At 35.9% G+C, this 23829-nt stretch overlaps 1 protein-coding gene across 1 annotated transcript in view; it reads left to right on the top strand.

The window, feature by feature from the left end:
* Positions 1-23829, top strand: part of TBC1D32 (TBC1 domain family member 32) — a 201950-nt gene that overhangs the window by 23115 nt on the left and 155006 nt on the right. Inside the window, exons 6-15 of the mRNA XM_081530498.1 lie at positions 1900-2025; positions 4862-4940; positions 5069-5172; positions 5268-5329; positions 6099-6243; positions 12116-12175; positions 15423-15513; positions 19047-19187; positions 19700-19792; positions 20740-20882. Of these exons, the coding sequence (XP_081386624.1) occupies positions 1900-2025; positions 4862-4940; positions 5069-5172; positions 5268-5329; positions 6099-6243; positions 12116-12175; positions 15423-15513; positions 19047-19187; positions 19700-19792; positions 20740-20882 (1044 nt within the window). The remainder of the gene's footprint in view (positions 1-1899; positions 2026-4861; positions 4941-5068; positions 5173-5267; positions 5330-6098; positions 6244-12115; positions 12176-15422; positions 15514-19046; positions 19188-19699; positions 19793-20739; positions 20883-23829) is intronic.

The following is a 23829-nucleotide window of genomic DNA, read 5'->3' on the forward strand; positions in this document are numbered from 1 at the left end:
ATTTTCTAGGTTTTTAGTAAATGTTTCAACAGATCAACAATGGGACCTGACTTTATATGATAACAATATTATTGTTTTTATTTTAAGTGGACTGTTTGGAAATCTGTACATGATCAGAAACTTTTGTTCTGAACAAGTAGTAAATCGTTAATGGAGTTTTGTCCTAAAAATTAACTGAAAAGGAGAAATTTACTTATGTTTTTGAATTCTCTCCCTAGTTGCACTTATCCTTATCCCAAATAAAATTGTATTTAGAAGTCTTTCATATGAATATATAGACATTTCAAAACACATGTGTGTTGTATCTTTCACCTAAAACTTGACATCCTAATTTGGAGTGCCTGGTGTCCTAAGGTCTTAGCTTTTTGACTCTTCATTTTTTTTTTTTTTCCTCTCACTAGGCTTCAATCAGCCGAAAAACAACCAAATTTTGAGGAACTCACTAGTTGGAGAGTGAGAGGCAGAGAAGCTTTATTCCACTTCTGATTGGAATAGAGCTTTTTGCTACTGCTGTCCCTTGGGTCATACTATCCTAAGTGAATTCTGATTGGAGTTTGAGAATTCTGATTGGATTTCTTCTCAAAAAGATTTATATGAAAACTCAGAAATTCAATTTTGCATCACACTGCTGAATGACCTTCCCCCCTTCCTTCAGTGGTTGCAAGGTCAGAAAATATGATGTAGAAGCAAAAGCAAGTTAAAATCAATTGTTTCGTGAGAATTGTTCATATGTCTTGGAGTGGGAATGCCTTACCAGGGACATCTGGGCAGGTTTTAGAATTAGAGTCCTCAAACTGTAGGACTGAATTTGCGTGGCCTTGGCCTGCAACGGCTTAGAGCGGGGCTTGGTTCCCAACCAGAGACTGGGCTGGGTCATGGCAGTGAGAACACCAGATTCCTAGCCACTAGACCAGTGGTCAGTGTCAAGGGCCCTGGCCCTTCCACTTTGCAGAAAAGAATTTCCACAAAGATGGAAAGTAGTGAAGCAAGTGAAGTATTTATTAGGAAAAAGAGTACAGCACATGTAGAGAGACATTTTGGCAGACTCAGAGGGCGAGTCCCTGAGTTGTGCCCACATGGCAGTTTGAATCACTTACATGGAGCATTTCTTTCAGGTTTCCTTTGACCAATCATTATGATTTGCCTGGTTTGCAGGCCATATTTGGTATATCTCAGGATTCTTGTGTACGTGTGCATCTCTTAGCCAAGATGGATCCTACTGTAAAGGCTTCTGGGTAGAACATCCCTTGACTTGACTCCTGTTTGGTTTCCAAGAAGCCTTTTCTGCACATGTGTGGTCGGGGAGGTCTCCTGACTGCGGGAATGAGAAATATGTGTTCTCTTCAGGGTCCAGCCTCCTCCCTTAATTGCCCTCTATTCTTATCTTGGAGTTTCCATCAATAGAGAATGAATCTCCAGTTGCTTTACCCTGGGGGGACCCATCTGCCTCCTGCCTCAGGACCACATATGGGGGATTGTTCTAGTGAGGAAAGTCTATGGGAGGAGACACTGGGACACTTTATTCTGGCTTTTCAGATTTGACCACCATACCTTCTCCTGTTCCTCTCAGACATGTGACCCAGAATCTCCTAGTATATTGGATGGGCCAAAAACTGTTTTTCTGCAACATCTTGTGGAAAAACCCTAATGAACTTTTTGGCCAGCCCAATACTTAGTGTTTTTTAGTTTTTGCATTACATAAAATAACCTATTTTGTTTCTCTGATAAGCAGTCTAAAAAAATCAGTTATCAAGAATTATTTCATGAAAGGGCATCTGATTCTCAATTGGCTCTTTAAGCAATAAACAAACTCAGCCTTTCAATGTTTGTTAAATATTTTGAGAATTGCTGTTATTTTAGTGGCTGATTATTAATAAAAATTCTTTTAAAAAATTGTAGGTGAGATATGAAGCCTTGGAAACATTGTGTTCAGCTCCTCCATCTGATGTCCTGAACTGTGAAAATTGGACCACTCTCTGTGAGAAGCTGACAGTGTATCTTTCAGATCCTGATCCTGTATTTAGTGTAAGGAAATGCTTACAGAAGTATATAAGTTTTCTGTTTTTTTCCCTACCATTCTAGAAGCAAATGGAATATAATTTTATTTAATAGTAGCTCAAATGTTTATGGAATTTCACCTCCAGGTTTTGAATTGTCAAGTTTTTTTTTTGTTTTTTTTTAGGAAATTAGCTTACTACGTCATTATTAGATTCAGGGTCTGGTTAGTATCACATTTCATTGCCAAGACAGACTTTATTAGCGTATGCATTTTGTTTTTATCTTCTAAAGGGACATCCAAGTATCTGTGTCATTGTTTTTCAATTAAGAAAAATATTTTAAAGAGTGTGTTTTTGAAAGAATTCATATGTGAAAACTAGAACTTGCAATGATTAAAATTTACTCTGAAAGATTTAAATAAGCATTTTCCTTATGTATTTAAGTGTTAGAGATTGCTTAAGTGCTTAGAAGGGCTTCCCTCCTAACTCAGTTGGTAAAGAATCTGCCTGCAATGCAAGTGACCCAGGTTCAGTTCCTGGGTCTCAAAGATCCCCTGGAAATGGAAATGACAGCCCACTCTAGTATTCTTGCCTGGAGAATCCCATGGACAGAGGAGCCTGGCAGGCTACATGATCACAAGAGTCAGACATGACTTAGCTACTAAACCACTACCACCAACTGCCTAGAAAGAAAAGTTAGAAAACTGTAAAGCTAAGACATTAGAAGATAATAGAGATAAATTATATAGCAAATATAGACAATTGCAAAAATTAAGGTTGCAAAGTTAGTAGAGGCAGTTATGTAAAAAATGATTCTCATATGACTTCTCAGAAACACTATATGATGAAAAGCATGGTTACTTTAAAAAGTGGAGTAATTATATGGGATTAAAAAAAATCCGTACTGTATTCCAGCATCACATTTAACTACAAACTAAGTTTTTTAAGTGCCTTTTTCTTCATAAATGATATATCAGTGAAGGAAAACAGTGTCCTTAAAATATATAAGGTTTTTTATATAGAATTTTTTAAGGTATTAGTAAAAGATAAATTTACCTACAATATACATCATTCTAGATCAGATGCTGGAAACACACCGAGCAAGACAGAAGTCTTTGTCTGCATAGAACTTACACTCTAGAAGATGAGACAGCAAACAATTTATAAAAATAAATCTCAATACCTTTTTACTACTTAAAAATACTCTTTCATCAATGAAAGTATAACTGTGCTGGTAAACAGAAGGGATTTGGAAACAAGTGATTTGTTCATATTTTTGTAAGAGGGAAAATGGTGTTGACTCAATCCTGGATGCAGTTCAACCATACTAACACCAGAGGGTGATGCAGACTTCTCAAAAATTCTGAAGGTTTCAAGGGGGAAAGATATTTCAGGGTTACCTTTTCACTTCGACGCATTCAAACAGGAAATACATTTGTTTAAGTTTCCCTCCTAAAGATAGAATAATGCTCTAACAGGTTTTCTTTATTCCTTTTATAAACATTGTAAGGATCATGCTGGGCCAATTTAAGTGGTTTGGTTTGGCCATTATATGCAGCAAGAGTTTGTGTCAGTACCTAAGTCAATAAAATTGGAAGAAGCACTCAGCTGAGGTGAGATGACAATAGAACCAATCATTTGAGTAGGAAACAAGGCATGATGTTCTTTTTGTTTAGAACTTATACTTTATCCAAATTCTTCAGTTCGATTCTGTTTCTTCATTTGCTACTCTGAAGGATGCTTACATGTAACTGAGTGAAGTATATAGTGTTTGAAAAATGTGACAAATATTAATACTTACTAATTGCTGCAACTATGAAAACATGCTTCCCAAATTAATTAATACCCTATGTTCAGTAAGAATCTCTTGGGTTATTGGAGTACATTTTTAGTCACTTCTGTGTGTGTGTGTTAGTCATTCAATTGTATGCGATTCTTTGCGACCCCATGGACTATATCCCGCCAGGCTCCTCTGCCCTGGGAATTCTCCAGGCAAGAATATTGGAGTGAGTTGCCATTCCCTTCTCCAGGGTGTCTTCCCAACCCAGGGATTGAACCCAGGTCTCCTGCACTGTGGGCAGATTCTTTACCATCTGAGCCATGTACATCTCCTTGGGTAACCATTTTCTTAAGTGTATTAATCTAATATTTGATATAGGCAAGGTTATTTATTAGTTTTTTCCTCAAAGTAGAACATTTGAGGGAATTTTATTTTTTTAATGAGAAATTGAATTTCACTATTAAGGTTAATCCCATCAAAGTTGGTATAATTAAAATGATAAGCTGTCATTTCTAAGTACCTGTTAGTGTCATGTACTGACTACGTCTATTATCTCATTTAATTTTTTTACATTGTGATAGTTTCTACTTTATGTTTTAATAATGTAAAATTTTACAATATAATATTTTTCTTGGGAGTAGATAAAATTATTGAAGTTCCTAAAAGTCTAAACTTTCCATGTAAGCAATTAAAACAAAAATAGATACTGGATTTGGAAAGGAGTGGGTTTTTTGTTTGTGTTTTACATTTAGTACTCCTACTGTTTCCTTGTATGACACCTTTACGTTGTATCAGATTATAACAAATTATATTGTTTCCTTCCTTTAGTGAACCTCACCCTGCCTCCCCATGTCTGTATCCACTATTACCAAATTTTACAGTGTCCTGCTGCATTAGATTGACTCAGTTTTGGTTGACTTTACTTTTTGCCAACCAACACAAGAATGTGCTGTTTTGGTTACATTTCTATTGAAGCTTTTGAATGGTCATGTGTTTATTAAGGTTTTCGCTATGTGAAAAAATGATTCTTATAAAAATAGATGAAGAAAGAATCTTGGATACAAATTTTGTTTCATTTCCATAGGACCGGATTTTAAAATTCTATGCACAGACGTTTACACTTTCACCATTACATATGACCAAGGAAATTTATACAAGCTTAGGTATGTTAATTATATCATTTTCAAAACTTTTGAAAATTTGTGCTTAAGAAAAATGTATAGGAAATAACATTTTAGAAAGCACTATAACTGAATGGCATAATAACCTTATTTTTACTTTTCCTTTTTAGCTAAATATTTGGAGTTATACTTTCTTTCTAGAGAAAATCATATTCCTACTCTTTCAACTGGCATAGACATAACTAATCCTAATGTGACCCATTTACTTAAAAAGGTATTTACTTTCTGTAATATGCTTTTATTTCTCTTGATGTAATTCTGTATTTAAGAATTCTAACCTTTTGAGAATGGTTATACACTGTTTTATAGATTCGTCTTCTAAATGAATATCAGAAAGAGGCTCCATCTTTTTGGATTCGACACCCAGAAAAGTAAGCCCCCTAATTTATACCAGTAATAAGATTAGGAATCTTACTGGCCACATAAATTTCAAAAAGTAGATAGTCAACTGATTTTATGTGGTTTGTTTTTAGCTTTTCATGTTTTGTACTTAGCTATGTGGCTCTATACCAGTATATATAATACCGTTTAATTATCACAATGTGTTTCCCAAGTGACTCAGCTATAAAAAATCTACCTGCCAATGCAGGAGATTGTGGGTTCGATCCCTGGGTCCGAAAGATCCCCTGGAGAAGTAAATGTAACCCACTTTGGTATTCTTGCCTGGTTAATCCCATGAAGAGAGGAACCTAGTAGGCTACAGTCCATGGGGTCGCAAAAAGAGTCCAGCACAACTTACTGACTAAATAGCAACAAAATTATCACAACAAGGTAAAAAGATGGTGCTGTAGCCTCAGATTCTTTCATTACTGATCTTTGAGTCTTTGATACTTTGGTGAAGTTCCTTCAATGTTCTTTAAACTTTTCCCTTTTTAATTCTAAGATTTTTAATGAGGTTGTAAGGGTAACTGTGGTCTAAAAAGGAAAGTTAAATTTGAACAGCCAGTGTTAAAGTAGAACATAAGTTTTTAGAGCAGAGGAAATTGGGTGTGAACCTCATCTCTGCCATTTACTGAAATATTGAAAAATGATGTTTCTAAATATTACCCATTACTTTATCGTTCCATAAGTAAAAAATGTCACTATTATATGTACAACATTTTTTTTTCCCTAAAAATCACCTCTTTCCCAAACTATTAGGTATATGGAAGAAATTGTGGAGAGTACTTTGTCTTTGCTATCAGTTAAACATGATCAAAGCCGTCTTGTCTCACAAAAAATTTTGGATCCGATATATTTTCTTGCATTGGTGGATACCAAAGCTGTGTGGTTCAAAAAGTGGATGGTAAGAAAATACGGAATTTCTACCTTTCTTTGCATTGCTGTATTGTTTTAAAGAATAGCTGCTGTTTGTTTACAGTGTCAAGAATTCTAATCACGTTTACATGTGTTAACTCACTTCTTATAACAGTTTATGACATAGGCAGTATTATTATCCCATTTTACAGATGCAACACCTGAGGCATAGAGAAGTAACTTTCTCAGTATTCTTTACCTAGTAGGTGACAGATTCACAATAGGATTTTAATGGTAATTCATTTGAATCTACTAAACTGAGTGACCTATTCCAAATCATATCTTATTTTATTTTATTTTTTAATTTTTAACATCTTTTGGCCTTGCCACTCCATGTATGAGATCTTCGTTCCCCGACCAGGGATGAAACCTGTCCCCCCTGCATTGGAAGTGCAGAGTTAACTGTTGGACTGCCAGAGAAGTCTCATATCTTAGTTTTAAAGCTATGAATTTTTAAAGAAGATGTGGTAAACCATAAGGGTTCAATTTCACTTTTCTCTGGCTTATAGATGTCTGGAAACATCTCTTCATTTGCCACTTCCTGAATCTGCAATTTTGAAAATGTGGTTAATGCCTGAATGCTGGTGACTTCCTGTAGAACTGACCACTGCCTTAGAACTGTACTAATATTAAAAGATTGTCAAACACTGTTACCTCCCTCTTCTGCTTTGAGTAAGCGTGGTCTGTGTCTGACAGTAGTCATGGTTATATTGGATTGTGTTCTTCTGTCTTTGTCCCTCTCAACGTGTATTTATTGCAGTGGGAAGGATGAGAATGGGGCCATATCTTGCCATGCAAACCACGCAAAGAGCAACGTGCTTGATTACTACTTAGCATGATTTGGATGATATCTAGCTGATGCTTTCCATTTTTTTTTTAATTTTTATCTCAACTGTATCAGTTCAGTTCAGTCACTTAGTCGTGTCTGACTCTTTGCGACCCCATGGACTGCAGCACGCCAGGCCTTCCTGTCCATCACCAACTCCCAGAGCTTACTTAAACTCATGTCCATTGAGTCGGTGATGCCATCCAACCATCTCACCCTCTGTCAGCCCCTTCTCCTCATGCCTTCAATGTTTGCCAGCATCAGGGTCTTTTCAAATGAGTCAGTGCTTGGCATCAGGTGGCCAAAGAATTGGAATTTCAGCTTCAGCATCAGTCCTTCCAATGAATATTCAGGACTGATTTCCTTTAGGATTGACTGGTTGGATCTCCTTACCGTCCAAGGGACTCTCAAGAGTCTTCTCCAACACCACAGTTCAAAAGCATCAATTCTTCAGTGCTCAGCTTTCTTTATAGTCCAACTCTCACATGCATACATGACTACTAGAAAAACCATAGCTTTGACTAGACAGACCTTTGTCAGCAAAGTAGCATCTCTGCTTTTTAATATACTATCTAGGTTGGCCATAGCTTTTCTTCCAAGGAGCAAGCGTCTTTTAATTTCCTGGTTGCAATTACCATCTGCAGTGATTTTGGAGCCCCTCAAAATAAAGTCTGTTGCTATTTCCATTGTCTCCCCATCTGTTTCGCGTGAACTGATGGGACCGAATTCCATGATCTTAGTTTTCTGAATGTTGAGTTTTAAACCAACTTTTTCACTCTCCTCTTTCACTTTCATCAAGAGGCTCTTTAGTTCTTCACTTTCTGCCATAAAGGTGATGTCCTCTGCATATCTGAAGTTATTGATATTTCTCCCAGCAATCTTGATTCCAGCTTGTGCTTCCTCCAGCCCAGCATTTCTCATGATGTACTCTGCATATAAGTTAAATAAGCAGGGTGACAATAGACAGCCTTGACGTACTCCTTTTCCTATCTGGAACCAATCTGTTGTTCCATGTCCATTTCTAAATGTTGCTTCTTGACCTGCATACACATGTCTCAGGAGGCAGGTTAGATGGTCTGGTATTCACATCTCTTTAAGAATTTTCCACAGTTTGTTGTGATCCACACAGTCAAAGGCTTTGGCGTAATCAATAAAGAAGTAGTAGATGTTTTTCTGAAACTCTCTTGCTTTTTTGATGATCCAACCGATGTTGGCAATTTGATCTCTTATTCCTCTGCCTTTTCTAAAACCAGCTTGAACATCTGGAAGTTCACGGTTCACGTACTGTTGAAGCCTGGCTTGGAGAAGTTTGAGCATTACTTTGCTAGTGTGTGAGATGAGTGCAATTGTGTGGTAGTTTGAACATTCTTTGGCATTACCTTTCCTTGGGCTTGAAATGAAAACTGACCTTTTCCAGTCCTGTGGCCACTGCTGAGTTTTCCAAATTTGCTGGCATACTGAATGCAGCACTTTAACAGCATCATCTTTTAGGATTTGAAATAGCTCAACTGGAATTCCATAACTTACACTAGCTTTGTAGTGATGCTTTCTAAGGCCCACTTGACTTCACATTCCAGGATGTCTGGCTCTAGGTGAGTGATCACACCATCATGCTTATCTGGGTCATGAAGATCTTTTTTGTATAGTTCTTCTGTGTATTGTTGCCACCTCTTCTTAATAACTTTTGCTTCTGTTAGGTCCATACCATTTCTGTCCTTAATTGTGTCCATCTTTGCATGAAATGTTCACGTGGTATCTCTTAATTTTCTTGAAGAGATCTGTAGTCTTTCCCATTCTATTGTTTTCCTCTATTTCTTTGCATTGATCACTGTGGAAGGCTTTCTTATCTCTCCTTGCTATTCTTTGGAACTCTGCATTCAGATGGAACTATCTTTCCTTTTCTCCTTTCCCTTTTGCCTTGTTTCTTTTCTCAGCTACTTGTAAGGCCTCCTCAGACAACCATTTTTCCTTTTTGCATTTCTTTTTCTTGGGGATGGTTTTGATCACTGCCTTCTATACCGTGTCATGAACCTCCGTCCATAGTTCTTCAGGCACTCTATCATATCTAATTCTTTGAATGTCTTTGTCACTTCCACTATATAATCTTAAGGGATTTGATTTAGGTCATACCTGAATGGTCTAGTGGTTTTCCCTACTTTCTTCAGTTTAAGTCTGAGTTTGGCAGTAAGGCGTTCATTATCTGAGCCACAGTCAGCTCCCAGTCTTATTTTTGCTGACTGTATAGAGCTTCTCCATCTTGGGCTGCAAAGGATATAATCAATCTGATTTCAGTGTTGGCCATCTGATGATGTCCATCTGTAGAGTCTTCTCCTGTGTTGTTGCAAGAGGGTGTTTGCTATGACAAGTGTGTTCTCTTGGCAAAACTCTATTAGCCTTTGCCCTGCTTCATTCTGTACTCCAAGGCCAAGTTTGCCTGTTAGTCCAGGTATTTCTTAGCTTACTACTTTTGTGTTCCAGTCCCCTATAATGAAAAGGACCTCTTTTTTGGGTGTTAGTTCTAGAAGGTTTTGTAGGTCTTCATGGAACCATTCAATTTAAGCTTTTTCAGCATTACTGTTTAGGGCATAGACTTGGATTACTGTGACATTGAATGGTTTGCATTATCATATCAACCGTATTATAATGCCCAGTTAATCAGAGCATCTATCTGGTGCTTAGCATTTACCTGACCTCCATACAGTATATGTTTGGTAAATGCTTGTTCAACTTAATTTAGCCGAACTCTTTGTTTCTCATGGCAAATAGATGGAGAAACAATGAAAAGAGTGACAGACTAATTTTTGGCCTCCAAAATCACTGCAGATTGTGACTGCAGCCATGAAATTAAAAGATGCTTGCTCCTTGGAAGACAAGTTATGACCAACGTAGATAGCATATTAAAAAGCAGAGACATTACTTTGCCAACAAAGGTCCGTCTAGTCAAGGCTATGGTTTTTCCAGTAGTCATGTATGGATGTGAGAGTTGGACTTAAAGAAGGCTGAGCACTGAAGACTTGATTCTTTTGAACTGTGGTGTTGGAGAAGACTTTTCAGAGTCCCTCAGACAGCAAGAGATCCAACCAGTCCATCCTAAAGGAAATCAATCCTGAATATTCATTGGAAGGACTGATGCTGAAGCTGAAACTCTAATACTTTGGCCACCTGAAGCAAAGAGCTGACTCATTACAAAAGCCCCTGATGCTGGGAAAGATTGAGGACAGGAAGAGAAGGAGATGATAGAGGATGAGATTGTTGGTTGGCATCACCAACTCAATGAACAGGAGTTTGAGTAGGCCCCAGGAATTGGTGATGGACAGGGAGGCCTGGCGTGCTGCTGTCTATGGGATCGCAAAGAGTTGGACATGACTGAGTGACTGAACTGAAACTTTGTTCCTCAGTCTGGTATTTGACCTTTTACTTTTTTTCATTATCAATTTATACCACTATTATAGAACATATGCAAAGTATGTAAAAGCACAAATAAAATTAAATATCTCTAATTCTATACAGTCGTAGCAACTATTAAGATTTAATTTTTTGTAGTTGTATGCTTTAAAAAAGACCTAAACAGATTAATTTTAACACATCATATTCTAAGTGCTTATAATTAACTTTTTTTTACTTAACATTTTTATTGTAAGCACTTAATTCTAAAGAGAATGAGACACATCAGAGAAAAACCAACCAACAGAAAATTATTAAGTAGCTCCTCATTGTGTTTTAGTATTAGTAAAATTTATCACATCCTTCACTCATTGAAGGCAGAAGTTGTCATACTTTATGTTAAGAGCCAGGCAGTAAATATTTCTAGCTTTATAGACTGTCCTGTCTCTGATGCAACTAATCAGTTCTCTGCCATAGCCCAGAAGCAGCTATAGATAAAACATTGTTCACCAAATATCATGAGGCAGCTAAATTTGACCTGAGGGTTGTGGTATGTGGACTATGGTCTAAGGGATGTACTATGAGGCTTTCTTTTCAGAACATGGTCAATAGTTTAATTGTAAGGCAGCATATTTCTCTTACTAAACCTGAAAAATGGATTAATGATTTTTTTAAAGCATTTTACTACAAGGGTTAAAACACAGAAAGTGAGAGTGATAATCACTCAGTCACGTACGACTCTTTGCGACCCCATGGACTATACAGTCCATGGAATTCTCCAGGCAGGAATACTGGAGTGGGTAGCCTTTCCCTTCTCCAGGGGATCTTCCCAACCCAGAGACTGAACCCAGGTCTCCTCCAATGCAGGTGGATTCTTTACCAGCTGAGCCACAAGGGAAGCCCCCCAGAAACAGAGGGTTTTGATTAACTCTCAATTAACACAAACCTCATTTCATTAAATTCTATTCCCCAGAAGTTCTGATAGCTTTTACAGAATATTATTTTTTAAATTAAAATGAAAAACTACATTAAAGGCTAATGATATTTAACCTAAGTAATATTTATGTAAAATTTCCCTTTTGTACAATGCATAAAAAACATATTTTAATCTCATTTTTGTTTAGTTCTAAGGAGAGTTTTCTTGGCACTTTGAATTGGTTTTAAAATATGGTTGGCAGGGAATGATTAAGATACTTTCTCTTGAGAGCATTTCAACCTTGGCATACTTCTGTGTATGTAAACATTACAGTTCCCTCCTTATTGTGAGAGTTGCAAGTTCTCCCTTCACCCCTCCTTGGTCTCATTTCTTAATCTTCCCTTTAGGCTCTGTCATAAACTGGTAGTCAGGCATATTTTTTGGTTTTAAAATAACTTAGTATGGTAACTGGACACAACTGAGGATAGAATCTATCCCTGGATAGACCAGGGATACTGGTCTATTAGTAAATGTTCCAGTTTTTAATATGATTTGCATTCTTGTGATTGCTATGCTTATAAATCATTGTACTTAGAAAAACCTGTTTTGCCCTGGTTACAATAATTTAAACTAAGTTATTCTGTAATTTATGTTATTGGAAAGAAATGATGCAGGAAAAATAGATTTTGAATGGTATAGCTTGAATACTAAATGTCATTTTCCTCCTAATTTTAGCATGCATATTATAGCAGAACTGCAGTACTAAGACTTCTCGAAAAGAAATATAAATCTCTGGTAAGTCTATGTTTTTGTTCTTATCTTGAGAAATAATATCACAAGAAGATATATGATGTAATAACTTGAATGTGCAAAGTTGAGTGATAATTATGTTGGATAATGAAGTAATCCCCCTTTTATGTGACTTTTAAACTACCATTCTGTGAAACATAAAAGGATAAAAGTAGAGACTTAAAATGCAGTCAAGATAACAGTTAGGAAGTATATAACTTCATAGTATTAATAAATTGAGCTGCTAACAAGCTACTTTGGGATAAGCCATTAAGTATTATATAGTTTAATTCAGATCAGGTGTTTGTAGCATTCCCCCTCACCCCCATTTCATTCTACAAAATTTACGCATGCTTTTGACTGAAAGTTGCATTAAAAAACTCAGAATGGTAAGTGCTTTTGTATCCATACATATTGATTCAAGTTATACTAAATACAAACTAATACTGTAAAATATATTAGTAAAATTTTCAGCTTTTAATGCTATTGGTAGAACAATGTGTTAGAGCACTGAAAGGAATGAATTCAGCAAGTCTAGTGAATAATTGACAAATATAAAAATTGTGAAATTAAGGTTATACTGATATGACTTTCAGATAATAAATGTGGTTTATGTACTTAAGTAGAATCTTGAGAAGGCGAAGTGAAGGGAAAGATTCCTAGAATTGTGAATTTTAAGAATTCTGTAGTAAGACATAAATTGAAGAGAGGAGAACAATAATTGTTTTATGTTTGAGAATTAAAAGAATTGGGATTCAGAAAGGAGAAGATGGAGATACTGACTACTAGAATGGGAATTTATTTGTAGAGGTAATAGGTATTTAAAAATCCTTAGAGAAACTGAAAGTCTTTCTATATTTCTCTTTCATTCCAATTTTTAATGGAAATTTGTTGCTGCCATGTGAGCATAAAGTGATCTTGCCAGAATAGAGAAAGAAGAAAAAACAGGGATGAAATTTTTCCTCGCATGATTTGACATATAGATATCTCACTCTTGCTATCAAAAAGGCCCTGGTGGAAGTATTTCAAATGTTTCTTTTAGGTTAACTCTTAAAATATGTTCCTTGTTGGAAAAGTGAATTATACTATAGTTAGTTCTTAGCCCACAAATATTATTATGAGCTTCAATATTCTACCAACTTTTTCAGATATTTTATCTCATATACATAATGAACCAAACTTATATCTTGCATGAGATTTCATCCTAAATCTTATTTTCTCTTAAAGTTTTCCTAAATTTACCAAAATACTAAAAGATTTTTTTTTTATGGTTGTATTTATGGGTGTACGTACATGTGCGTACACACACACACACAGAGGTTTCCCAGGTGTCTCAGTGGTAAAGAATCCACCTGGCAATGCAGGAGACACGGTTTAGCGACTCATACTTTGGGTCAGGACTTACTCATTTGAATATTTGTCATTCGTTGATATAAGTAACACAGTAGGAAGAAAACAATTTTGGAAAAGGTTATGACTTTAGATTTGGTAGATTTGGTCGTATCAAGTTTGAGATCCAGATTTCTTGGTGGGGAAATTCATTTTATTGGTCTGGATCCTAATGGTTGATTTAGACATAGACATGGGAGGAGGTTCCTAAAGCCCACCCCTAGATTTGATGATTTGCTGGGAGAATTTCTAGCACTCAGCATGTAGTTGTACTCCCAGCTATGGTTTCTTACCTCCAAAAAGATGCAAAACAGAACTGGTGTAAGGATAAGGCACATTGGGGAAGATACCAAGCATGAGCTTCTAAGAGTCTTTTTTCCCAGCAGAGTCACACAGGACTCAACTTAATTTCTCCAGTGTCAAATTATGACAGCTCCTGTGAAATGTTGTCTACCAGAGAAATTTTTTAGAGATTTAGTGCCCATTTTCTTTTTAAATCAGGGATTAATCATGTTGGCACCTTCTGCCTACTACATACCGGGGATTCCACACTCTCAGAAGGAACACAGACGTTTAGCATGAAAACCACATTGTCTGTTGAGGTACAGTTTTTAGAATGGTAGGAAAAGTCCTGAAACCCAAGTTTCCAGATGATGGTCAAGGTCCAGTCTTGTAGGCGGGCCTTTCTAATGATGGTAATCCTGCCATGCTAATTCTTCAACATGGAACAAGGCTGTAAGAATGAATGAGACTAGGAAATCTACCAGTCCCTTGATTCCATCATTATGAACTCATCTCCGTCCATACGGCCTCCTTCGTTTTCCCGTCTATAGCTTAACCTTTCCTTTCCCTTAGGTCCTGGCTGCTCCTGCTCTTAGACCCTTTTCTATCAATTATCCCTTCTCTTCTACATACTCTTAACTTCGTTTCTACTTGAGCAAGACCATAACCTTTCAACCTGAAGAATTCATTCTTGACCTAAGACCTCACCTCTATGTTTTATCCTCTTTTTCTTTCACCGCCAATCTTCTTGAAAATGAAAATTATGCTATCTGCCTTTAATTTTTCAGTTCCTATTTCCTTTCCTCGTAGTTAGTTTTATTCCCCAAGCTCCCTTGAAATTGATCTTTTGAAGATCAACAAAACCCTCTTTATTACTACATCTAGCAATTATTACTCCTTAACTCACTGGTGGCCTCTATTTCATATGAGAGTTACAATGAGATGTTATCTACAGGAAGTATGTCGGTGCAGAGGAAAGGAAGAAGATTTGAAATCTTTGCTTGAGGAGAATGGGAAAAGGAGGTAGAACGAAGACTATCAGAATCACCGGATTCTCAGAAGTTGAAGCTCATTTTTTATGACTGTTCTTTGTATTGAGAATTTTCTTTATCAGCGTGTAGCAATTCTGGTATCTCCGATGGAGATGAAAGCTAAATACAATTCTTCTATCTCAGATGGAAATGAAAGCTAAATACAGGTCATGTTTTACTGGCTAAGTAGGAAGAAAAGACTCTTAAGGCAAGGAAATTGGGGATATTGACAAGAGAATTTTTAAAGTCATGACCAGAATTTTTTCATCTTTCACTATAAAATGTAAAATACATTTGTATTTTTGTCTTAACACTAACATTATAACAATAGTATATTTATTGGTCTACAAATACTTTCCATGTTTCCTGGAATGAAGCCATAGTTAAAACGTAACTGCAAAGACTGAGCTTCAATGGGAAGGTGCTATTCTAAATTTTCTGAATATTTTCTTAGATATTTTCCCAACATATTTTACAGCCTTGACTAACTTCCTTAATACATGGACTTCTGGGCTTAAAATTTTAGAATTAATAAGCTATTATTTTATTAGATAACTACAGCGGTTCAGCAGTGTGTTCAGTACTTTGAATTGTGTGAAACCACGAAAGGTGATGAAGTTTTGGGACATTCAAAGCCTTATGGTAAGTATTATATTTTGTTACATTTTAAAAAGTGGTAAATTTTATTAATAAATAGCTTTGTAATTTATTTTTTAATATCGTGATAAATAGGTTGCTTTTGCTATTAGAAGATACTTTCCACACATTTAAGATACAGCATAATATGACCTTTTGTAGCAGATCTACATTTGAAGTTATCATAGTGATTCTTACAATCTGCAGTTTTTCAGTTCGTAACACGGTGTATGTCCTAGTGAGTTACACTGCAGTGATATACTAAAGGAAGAAAGAATGAAAGTATATCAAGTGCATTTTAGTGGGAGGAAAATTTCTATGGAATACTGTTTTATTATTGAACACTTTGCCGCATTTTATGATTCTGCTCTCCTATCCTCAGTCTGAACTAATATATTCTAGATGTTTCATAGTCTGGCCGTTATATATCTGTCTAATCTGATATCTAGTTATTGATAGAAGTGAATCTTCTCTTAGAAGGCATACCAGTGCCTACACTTTGGTTATTCCTACTCCTGCTGCCACTATCCATAATCCCTACACTGATAAAAATCTTATTGTGAAGAGTAAACTTTGAGTTTTTCAAGAAGGCTTCTTTGCCTTGGGTGAATTTTTATTGTTTTTGCTGACTTCATACAACTTTGCATGTGAATTTGTTATCTTTTATCATTCTATGTCACTTCTTTAGGGAAATATTAAGTTCTTTGAGAATCTGAAGATATCTTATAATTTTCTTTATCCCTGAATAAATTCTCTACTCAAGAAAAATGGCCAAAGACCAGTTATTAACAGGTTTCAAAATATAAGTGTTTTGTAGTAAAGGAGAAAGTACAGAAAGAAAACAGAACTTTGAGAGAAGCCAAAGGTATATAAGTTTATATGCATATGAGAGTAAAAGTGTTAGTTACTCAGTCATGTCTGACTCTTAGCGACTGTGTGGACTGTAGCCTACCAGGCTCCTCTGTCCGTGGAATTCTCCAGGCAAGAATACTGGAGTGGGTAGCCATTCCCTTGTCCAGGAGATATTACCAACCCAGGGATTGAACCCGGGTCTCCTACATTGCAGGCATATTCTTTAATGTCTGAGCCACCAGCAAAGCCTGTGTGTGTGTGTGTGTGTGTGTGTGTGTGTGTGTGTGTGTGTATAAAATCTGTAAATTCATAAATTTTCCTAATTAATGTTAAAATGTATCTAGCTTTTTTTCCCTACTTCTCTCCCAGCCTTCATTGCCTTGGTTTTTTTCCCTGTCTAGTGAAGACTTCAGGGTGCTTCACTGCATTCTTTTGGCATTTCTTTCAAAATTCTTGTTTTCTTCTCTTTCAGAGTTTCCTGCCTGCTGTTTCCCTACTCTAGGTCACCTCTGGTCTTCAGAAAATTAAGCAGAGGCTTTAGGTCACCTGTGGTCCTCAGGAAATTGAGCAGAGACTCTAGGTTACCTCTGGTCCTCAGGATATTGAGCAGAAACTCTAGGTCACCTCTGGTCCTCAGGAAATTGAGCAGAAACTCTAGGTCACCTCTGGTCCTCAGGAAAATTGAGCAGAGTGTTGTAACATTAAATTGATAGTGCACTGATGTATTTCTCTAGCTCTTTGTGTTGCTCTGGAATCATCTTTCTTCAGTGTTCAATGAATTTCATCAAACTCCACTGTCTTGCCCCTGCCCGCTTTTTTCTAAGAGGAAATCTTGCATCCTATCTCACTGGGAAAAATGGAAGTCTTTAGATATGCAATTACTAGATGTCCTGCATTTATGCATGCAGATGCATATTTATGTACCCTTATCAATGTTCCCTTTCTCCCAGTTAGAATGAAGAGGTAATCCTTCTGTTCCAGATTGAACTACTTGTCTGCTTTTGATTCTGTTCCCATCTGATGTTTTGTTTTGTTTTTTTAAGAACCATTGCTTCATTTATTGTTGTTGTCTTCCTTTCTGTTGGTACCTTTCCTTGCATTCTCTAAACCTGCTCATATTTTTCATATAAAAAACTGAGCAATCTCATATGTACCTTACTTCTCTTTGCTTTCCTTAAGAGAAAAGGCCTTCTAAGTATTGAATATATACCCAGGCCCCATTATCTTCTTTATCTTCTATTCACTTCTCAACCATGGAAATGAGACTTTTATTTCTGCTGCTCCATGGTCTTCCCTTTAACTTTCTCTTCTTTCTTGCCCTCATTTTACAGCATTTGCCTCTCTTGACTCTTTCCCTCATCTTCCTGGTACCATTCTTTCTTAGATTTCTTCATTCTCATCTAACACGTTTTTCTTAGTCACTTGAAAGGCTCTTTTTATGTCTGTACTTAAAAAAGTTTTGCTGTTTGCTTTTTTTCAGCTTAGTCTACCTGTTGTCTCTTGAGGGAGCCCACTCACTCTCATGGTTTCAAATATTGCATATTTTTATATATAAATGATCACTCTGAAATGTTTAAGTCTGTATTCCTTTCCTGAGTCCCAGACCAATGTACTCATATTTAGTATTCTATTTGGAAGATCCTTGGGAACGTCAATATTAAAATATCAAGGACTAAAATCATTATTATCTTTCTAAACATTTTTTCTTCAGAATTAAATAGAAGAAGAATTTACTATGTACTCAGGAAGTTGAGTTGAGAATTTTTTTTTTATCTTTTCATGGTCTGCATGTAATTCTAGCTAAGGCACATTGATTTTATTTCCTTGAACATTTACTTTTTGTCTCATCTTCTCCATTCTTTTTTCTAATAGATGCTTTTGTTCTTGATTTTCCTAATGAGTGTTACTTTAAGCCTTGACCTTCTTCCATTCACCTTTCCATGTTGCCATCATTCAGTTTTCCACATGAATATTTGATTACTTTTCTGCTTGAAACCCTTTAGTATCATCCCAGTTGCCTCTATAATAAAGCCTGTACTCTTTCTGCAGCTAAGCCCTGATATGTTGCTGCTATCCTCTAGCCGTTTGTTTCTCCTACTTATCCTCCCCGTGCTCTGTTCATATCAGGCTGTTTGCCATTGGAAGCCTGGTTTCACTCTTCTTGGTTTTTGAGACCAGCAAATAGTTCAAGGTCTTATATAAAGCAGGTACTCAGTAGATCTTGAATGTATGGATGAATGAGTGAATAAATGATATATGTTGGAAGGTGCCTTTATTTTAGCAATTCTAATTTCATCTGCAAACATGGTTATAAATATGATTGTGCTACTGGCCTTTAATTGGTAGAATTATACAGTAATAATGTTTTATATTGAGTTCCTTCCTTCCTTAACTCGAAGTCTCTTTATAATGACAGATAATTAACAATCTTATGGTATTTGTTTTAGAATGATCACTGTATGCCTATTATACTTTTCTGAGGTTTGATAAATTTTATAATGAATGCTTTTCTTCAAATTTAAGTGTATTAAAGTATCTTGGGAAACAGTAAAGGATTTTTAAAGAAATTTATACCAAGTGTCTTCATCATAGATAGACTGCAACCTTCTTTAATGTTCAGAGAGAAATAAAAACAGGTACTATAAAATATAATCGCATTAAACAAATGTAATTGTTTTTCTTATAAGGGATGAAGCAGAAAACTTTCTACTACTCAGGACAAGAATTACAATACATTTATTTCATTCACTCACTGAGTCTTCTGGGAAGATTACTGATCTATACACAAGGCCGAAAGCTATTTCCTATAAAGTTGAAGAGTAGAAAAGGTAAGTGCAATTAGGAGATATGAATATGTTCAGGTATGATAAAATTTGTGCTATGGTTTTTTAAAGTTTAGAGATTTGGCTTGGTCTCTCCTAGGTTACTGAGCAAGATACCTTTAAGTCTGCTGACAGGCTTATGTAAAGTGTTGCTATTGTTTGTTTGTTTGTTTTCCCAGTATGTACTTCTTCCTACTTGTATAATTCTATTTCCCCTGCCTTTAATGTTTTCCTTATTTTTTTCTCTGCCTTTTAAAATCATAGATACATTGGATGATTCAAGTCTGGATTCAGAACTAGAAGTCCTTGTTCTGATCCTGCTAAAAACTAGCTGTGATCTTCAGGCAACTATGTCTAATTTATTCTTCTGGATATAATCTTGTATTATAGACACTTTTTTCCTAATTGTCCCATAGTCTCTATGAAAACTCAGAATAGGAGGGTGGATGATTAGTTAAAAATTTTCTAACTTGTAAACATATGCTAGAAAATGACTTTCTTTTTCTTCCTTTTTGAAGATTCATTATCCCTTACAGATCTTCTGGTTCTGTTTACCCAACTTATCTATCATTCACCAACTTGTCCAAAGATGACATCACCTGGTCATTTAGGTAATCTGTTTCTATTATAAATAGAGAAATAGAAACCATGGAAAAATATTCTATTTTCTGGATGTTTTGACAGACCTCATTTGGTAAAGAGATTTCATTAAGATAGCATTATTCATAATAAATGACATTGGTTCTGTCAAGTATTTTCTCAGTGAATTTATGGAGTATGGAATATTAGAGTATAAATTAAGAACTTTAGTGTTTTTATGTTGTATATTACTAGGAAAACCTTACGTTACTAACTTTTGGTTCCTTAATTTCTTCATGTAAAACACTATTTTGTTCAGTATATTAGGAGGCAAATATCTGGAAATGTTAATTTATGATACTAAAAATACCATATTAATTTTGGGACTGTTCTCTATATTATATTCATTTATGTCTGTGTCTTCCTGAATACATTTTTTTTAAAAAATCTTAAAAATGTTCATTTATTTCATTGGTTTTATGCTAACACAAGAAATATGCTATTTTCCGTTACAATTTCTCTTCTGCTTTCTTTTTGGCTGTGATTTTGTATTTTTTAATGATTCTAGTTTTCTCCCAGGCTTGACACCTGAATATACTTTCTTCTTTTTTTAAGAAAAAGAAGAAAAGTGAATGCAATAAGAAAGGTGTTTGCTAGGAGGGGAGAAGTTGTGAATTTGATTCAAACCACATCCTTACTATCAAGCAGAGCTTTAATGTCAAACAGCAAATGATCTAATGATGTCTTTTGGTGTTTGTAATGTCATTTACTTTCATTAACTTGAAGATACATTAAGCAAATATTCTCAAGTTTCAGGTCATAATTTGGTAATAAATCATCCTCTGAGCATTGAATTGTATGATTTTTAAACTCTTTAATTAACCTTAATGAGCTTTTTGAAACAGCAATAGCTAACACAGAAACAAAAGATGTAAGTAATGTCTTATTAAATTTTCAAAAAATGCTTCTTCTTTATCAGAGAATTATTCTCCTGCAAGTATGGTGACGGAAGTTCTGTGTATACTCTGTGATCAGAAAGAATGTGCAATTGAATGCTTATATAACAACACTGTGATTGAGGCTCTTCTTCAGCCTATTCATAACTTAGTGAAAGGAACTAAGGTTGGTAATAAAGAGTCTCTTAATTGGGTATTAGTGAATATTCAATGGGATTTCTAAATTTGATCACTTGAAGTATTATACCATTTTCCATATAAATGTATTTTAAATCTTACTTCATACAATTAGTTTATTTTAGTTATGACAGTGTCAGGAAAAAGTCCATATAACATCCTAATCTTTTTTTCCGGTCAGGCTTAGATATGACTGTAAGGACTGAAGTTATCTATTAAGATATTTGTTTTATAAATCTTTTAAGTCTTATGAGTACTTTGTTGTTTGTTTTAATGACAACTATATAGCCTTTTTTCCTGAAGAGTCAGCTTTTTTTTAAGTATGGAAACAAGTATTATTTTAGATAAACTTATAAGCATCCCAGTTCTGAACATATGTATGTCTCTTTGCAGTTTGTGCAGTAGATTGCCTTACATTATATACTGTACCATCACAGCTAAGGCTGAAAGAAACTGCTTAATGTCAGACATTTAATAGGTGGAAGAGTTGATACCATTACCACTAGTGCAGTCTGTCTAATATATCTCTCCACTCCTGTGACTAAATTTCTGGGAAATGACTTAAAGCCTTAGCAATAGACTAAAGGTTTTTTATTTTCCAAGTCTGTGTTTTGTAGTGTTTTTATTAATTTCTTCTCCCTCTGCCCACCTCTCAGTGGCATGGGCAACTGTTCACCCACTCACATATTCATCATTTATTACGCATTCAAAAAGCATTAAATATTTATGTGAATGTGGTACAAAGTATGGAATTCTAGCAAAGTAAGTGGTTATAATGAAAATATTTTGTTCTTAGTCAGCCTCAGGAAAACAGGATGACCAGAGGAGAAATAAATAGATCATAATATACAACCTAATATTATAGAATGCCATAACATAAATTGCGAAATGTAAACCATATACCAGCACTAAGAAATATACTCCTGGATCTTGAACCTTAGCTCTTGTTCCTGGATCTGGAACCATAGCCATTGCATCTTAGCTTTCATCTATCTATCTTTAACTTTCTGTTTTATTTTGGCATCTTTCTTTTACCTGTAAATGTGTTGGGATGGGGGAAACTCTTGATTACCCAGTGCACAATTTTAACTACCATCTAATATCTGATCTTTTTAACAATAAGCTTTTAATTATAGCAGGTTACCATTCTTGTCTTGGCTCCTTCTCTTCCCATTGTTTCTCAACTCATTGTATTATAATCTTGCCTTCATCATATCACTGATGGAGCTTTGATTGCAGTTGACTGTAATTTGGAGAAGGCAATGGCAACCCACTCCAGTACTCTTAACTGGAAAATCCCATGGACGGAGGAGCCTGGTAGACTGCAGTCCATGGGGTCGCTAAGAGTCAGACACGACTGAGCAACTTCACTTTCACTTTTCACTTGCATGCATTGGAGAAGGAAATGGCAACCCACTCCAGTGTTCTTGCCTTGAGAATCCCAGGGACTGGGATGGACTGCCATCTATGGGGTTGCACAGAGTTGGACACGACTGAAGTGACTTAGCAGCAGCAGCAGCCTGTAATTTTAAAACATGTAACTTTTCAGATTTGATTGTTAACACAGTAGATCACTTCTGAAATTATGTTTCCTTAGCTTTCCTACAATCTTTCTGTTTTTTCTGTCCCTTTCTAAACATTCTTTGTTACCTCTGTGGTTTCCCTTCCAAGTCCCTGCTGTCTTCAGTGATTCAGGACCTGGTTCACTTTCCTTTCTCTTAGTATGCTTTTCCTGGATGATTAGATCTCTTCAGCTCCAGACTTCTTTAGCTGCCTACTAACTTCAGGTGCCTGCTGAACACCGTTTTATGTTATTCCATGAGCCAAACTCAGCATTTTCAAAACAGTAATTTTTTTCTGCCCTTGCTCTGTTCTGTAAATGTGAACCTTCATTCTCTACATTCAATTTGTATTTAAGACCTATAGATTCCCCCCCCACCCCGCATACGTCTAAAATCCAGGTATTTCTCTTAATCCCCACCGTTTTTGCTTTTGTTTGTGCGTGCGCATGTATGCTCAGTCAATTCTGACTCTTTTGTGACCCCATGAACTGTTGCCCACCTGCCAGACTCCTCTGTCCATGGGATTTTCCCAGCGAGATTACGAGAGTGGGTTGCCATTTCCTCCTCCATGGGATTTTCCCAACCCAGAGATGAAACCTGCATCTCCAGAATCTCCTGTATTGCAGGCGGATTCTTTACTGCTGAGCCACAAGTGTAGGTATTACTTTTGTTTAAGCCCTGATAATTTCTTGCTGGGAATATACACATTTTTTCTTATTCAGTTTTTCCATTTTCCAGCCTATTCCTATTTTGCCACTAAGGCTGTTGCAGTACTTTCCTACTTGTTGCTTGCTCGATAAACTTCAGACTTTTCAAATAGATATTTATATTGAGTTTTCCATTTTCTTATATTGACCTGTTTCTTTCCAGTATATTCCAGTTATAAGAGATCATTTGCATTTTCCAAGCCAGGTTATAGTATTTCCCTATGTTCAAACACTTTTTCCTTGCCCTGGAAAGTCTTTAACTTGATCTGTTTGTTCTTCAGACCGCAGTTTATTGTATCTTGAAATTTTCTCTCAGTTCTCCCTGACAGATTTAGGTGTGTGTCTATATTCTCACATTATATACTTCTGTAACTGTCCCAAAGTTGGAATGATTCTTGAGAGTAAAAAACAACTGTTTGGCACATAATAGACATTCAGTATCTCACTTAAGACATTGGACACTACCCACTGAGCCACTGCTGCATCACTGGCTCTGTGCTGGGTAGTTGAAATATAGAAGTGACTAAGACATGCTCATTGCTTTTTGAGGAACCTGCTCTAATAGGAAAGACAGAATATTAAATAAAATATTGAAAATGAGGAAAAAGAAAGTTTAAAAAATGTGTGTATATGAGTGAAGGAAAGTAGAGAAGTTCTTTTAAGAAAG

Source organism: Giraffa tippelskirchi, chromosome 9 (assembly GCF_054371585.1).
Source record: "Giraffa tippelskirchi isolate mGirTip1 chromosome 9, T2T-mGirTip1v1.2.pri, whole genome shotgun sequence".
Taxonomy (NCBI): Eukaryota; Metazoa; Chordata; class Mammalia; order Artiodactyla; family Giraffidae; genus Giraffa; species Giraffa tippelskirchi.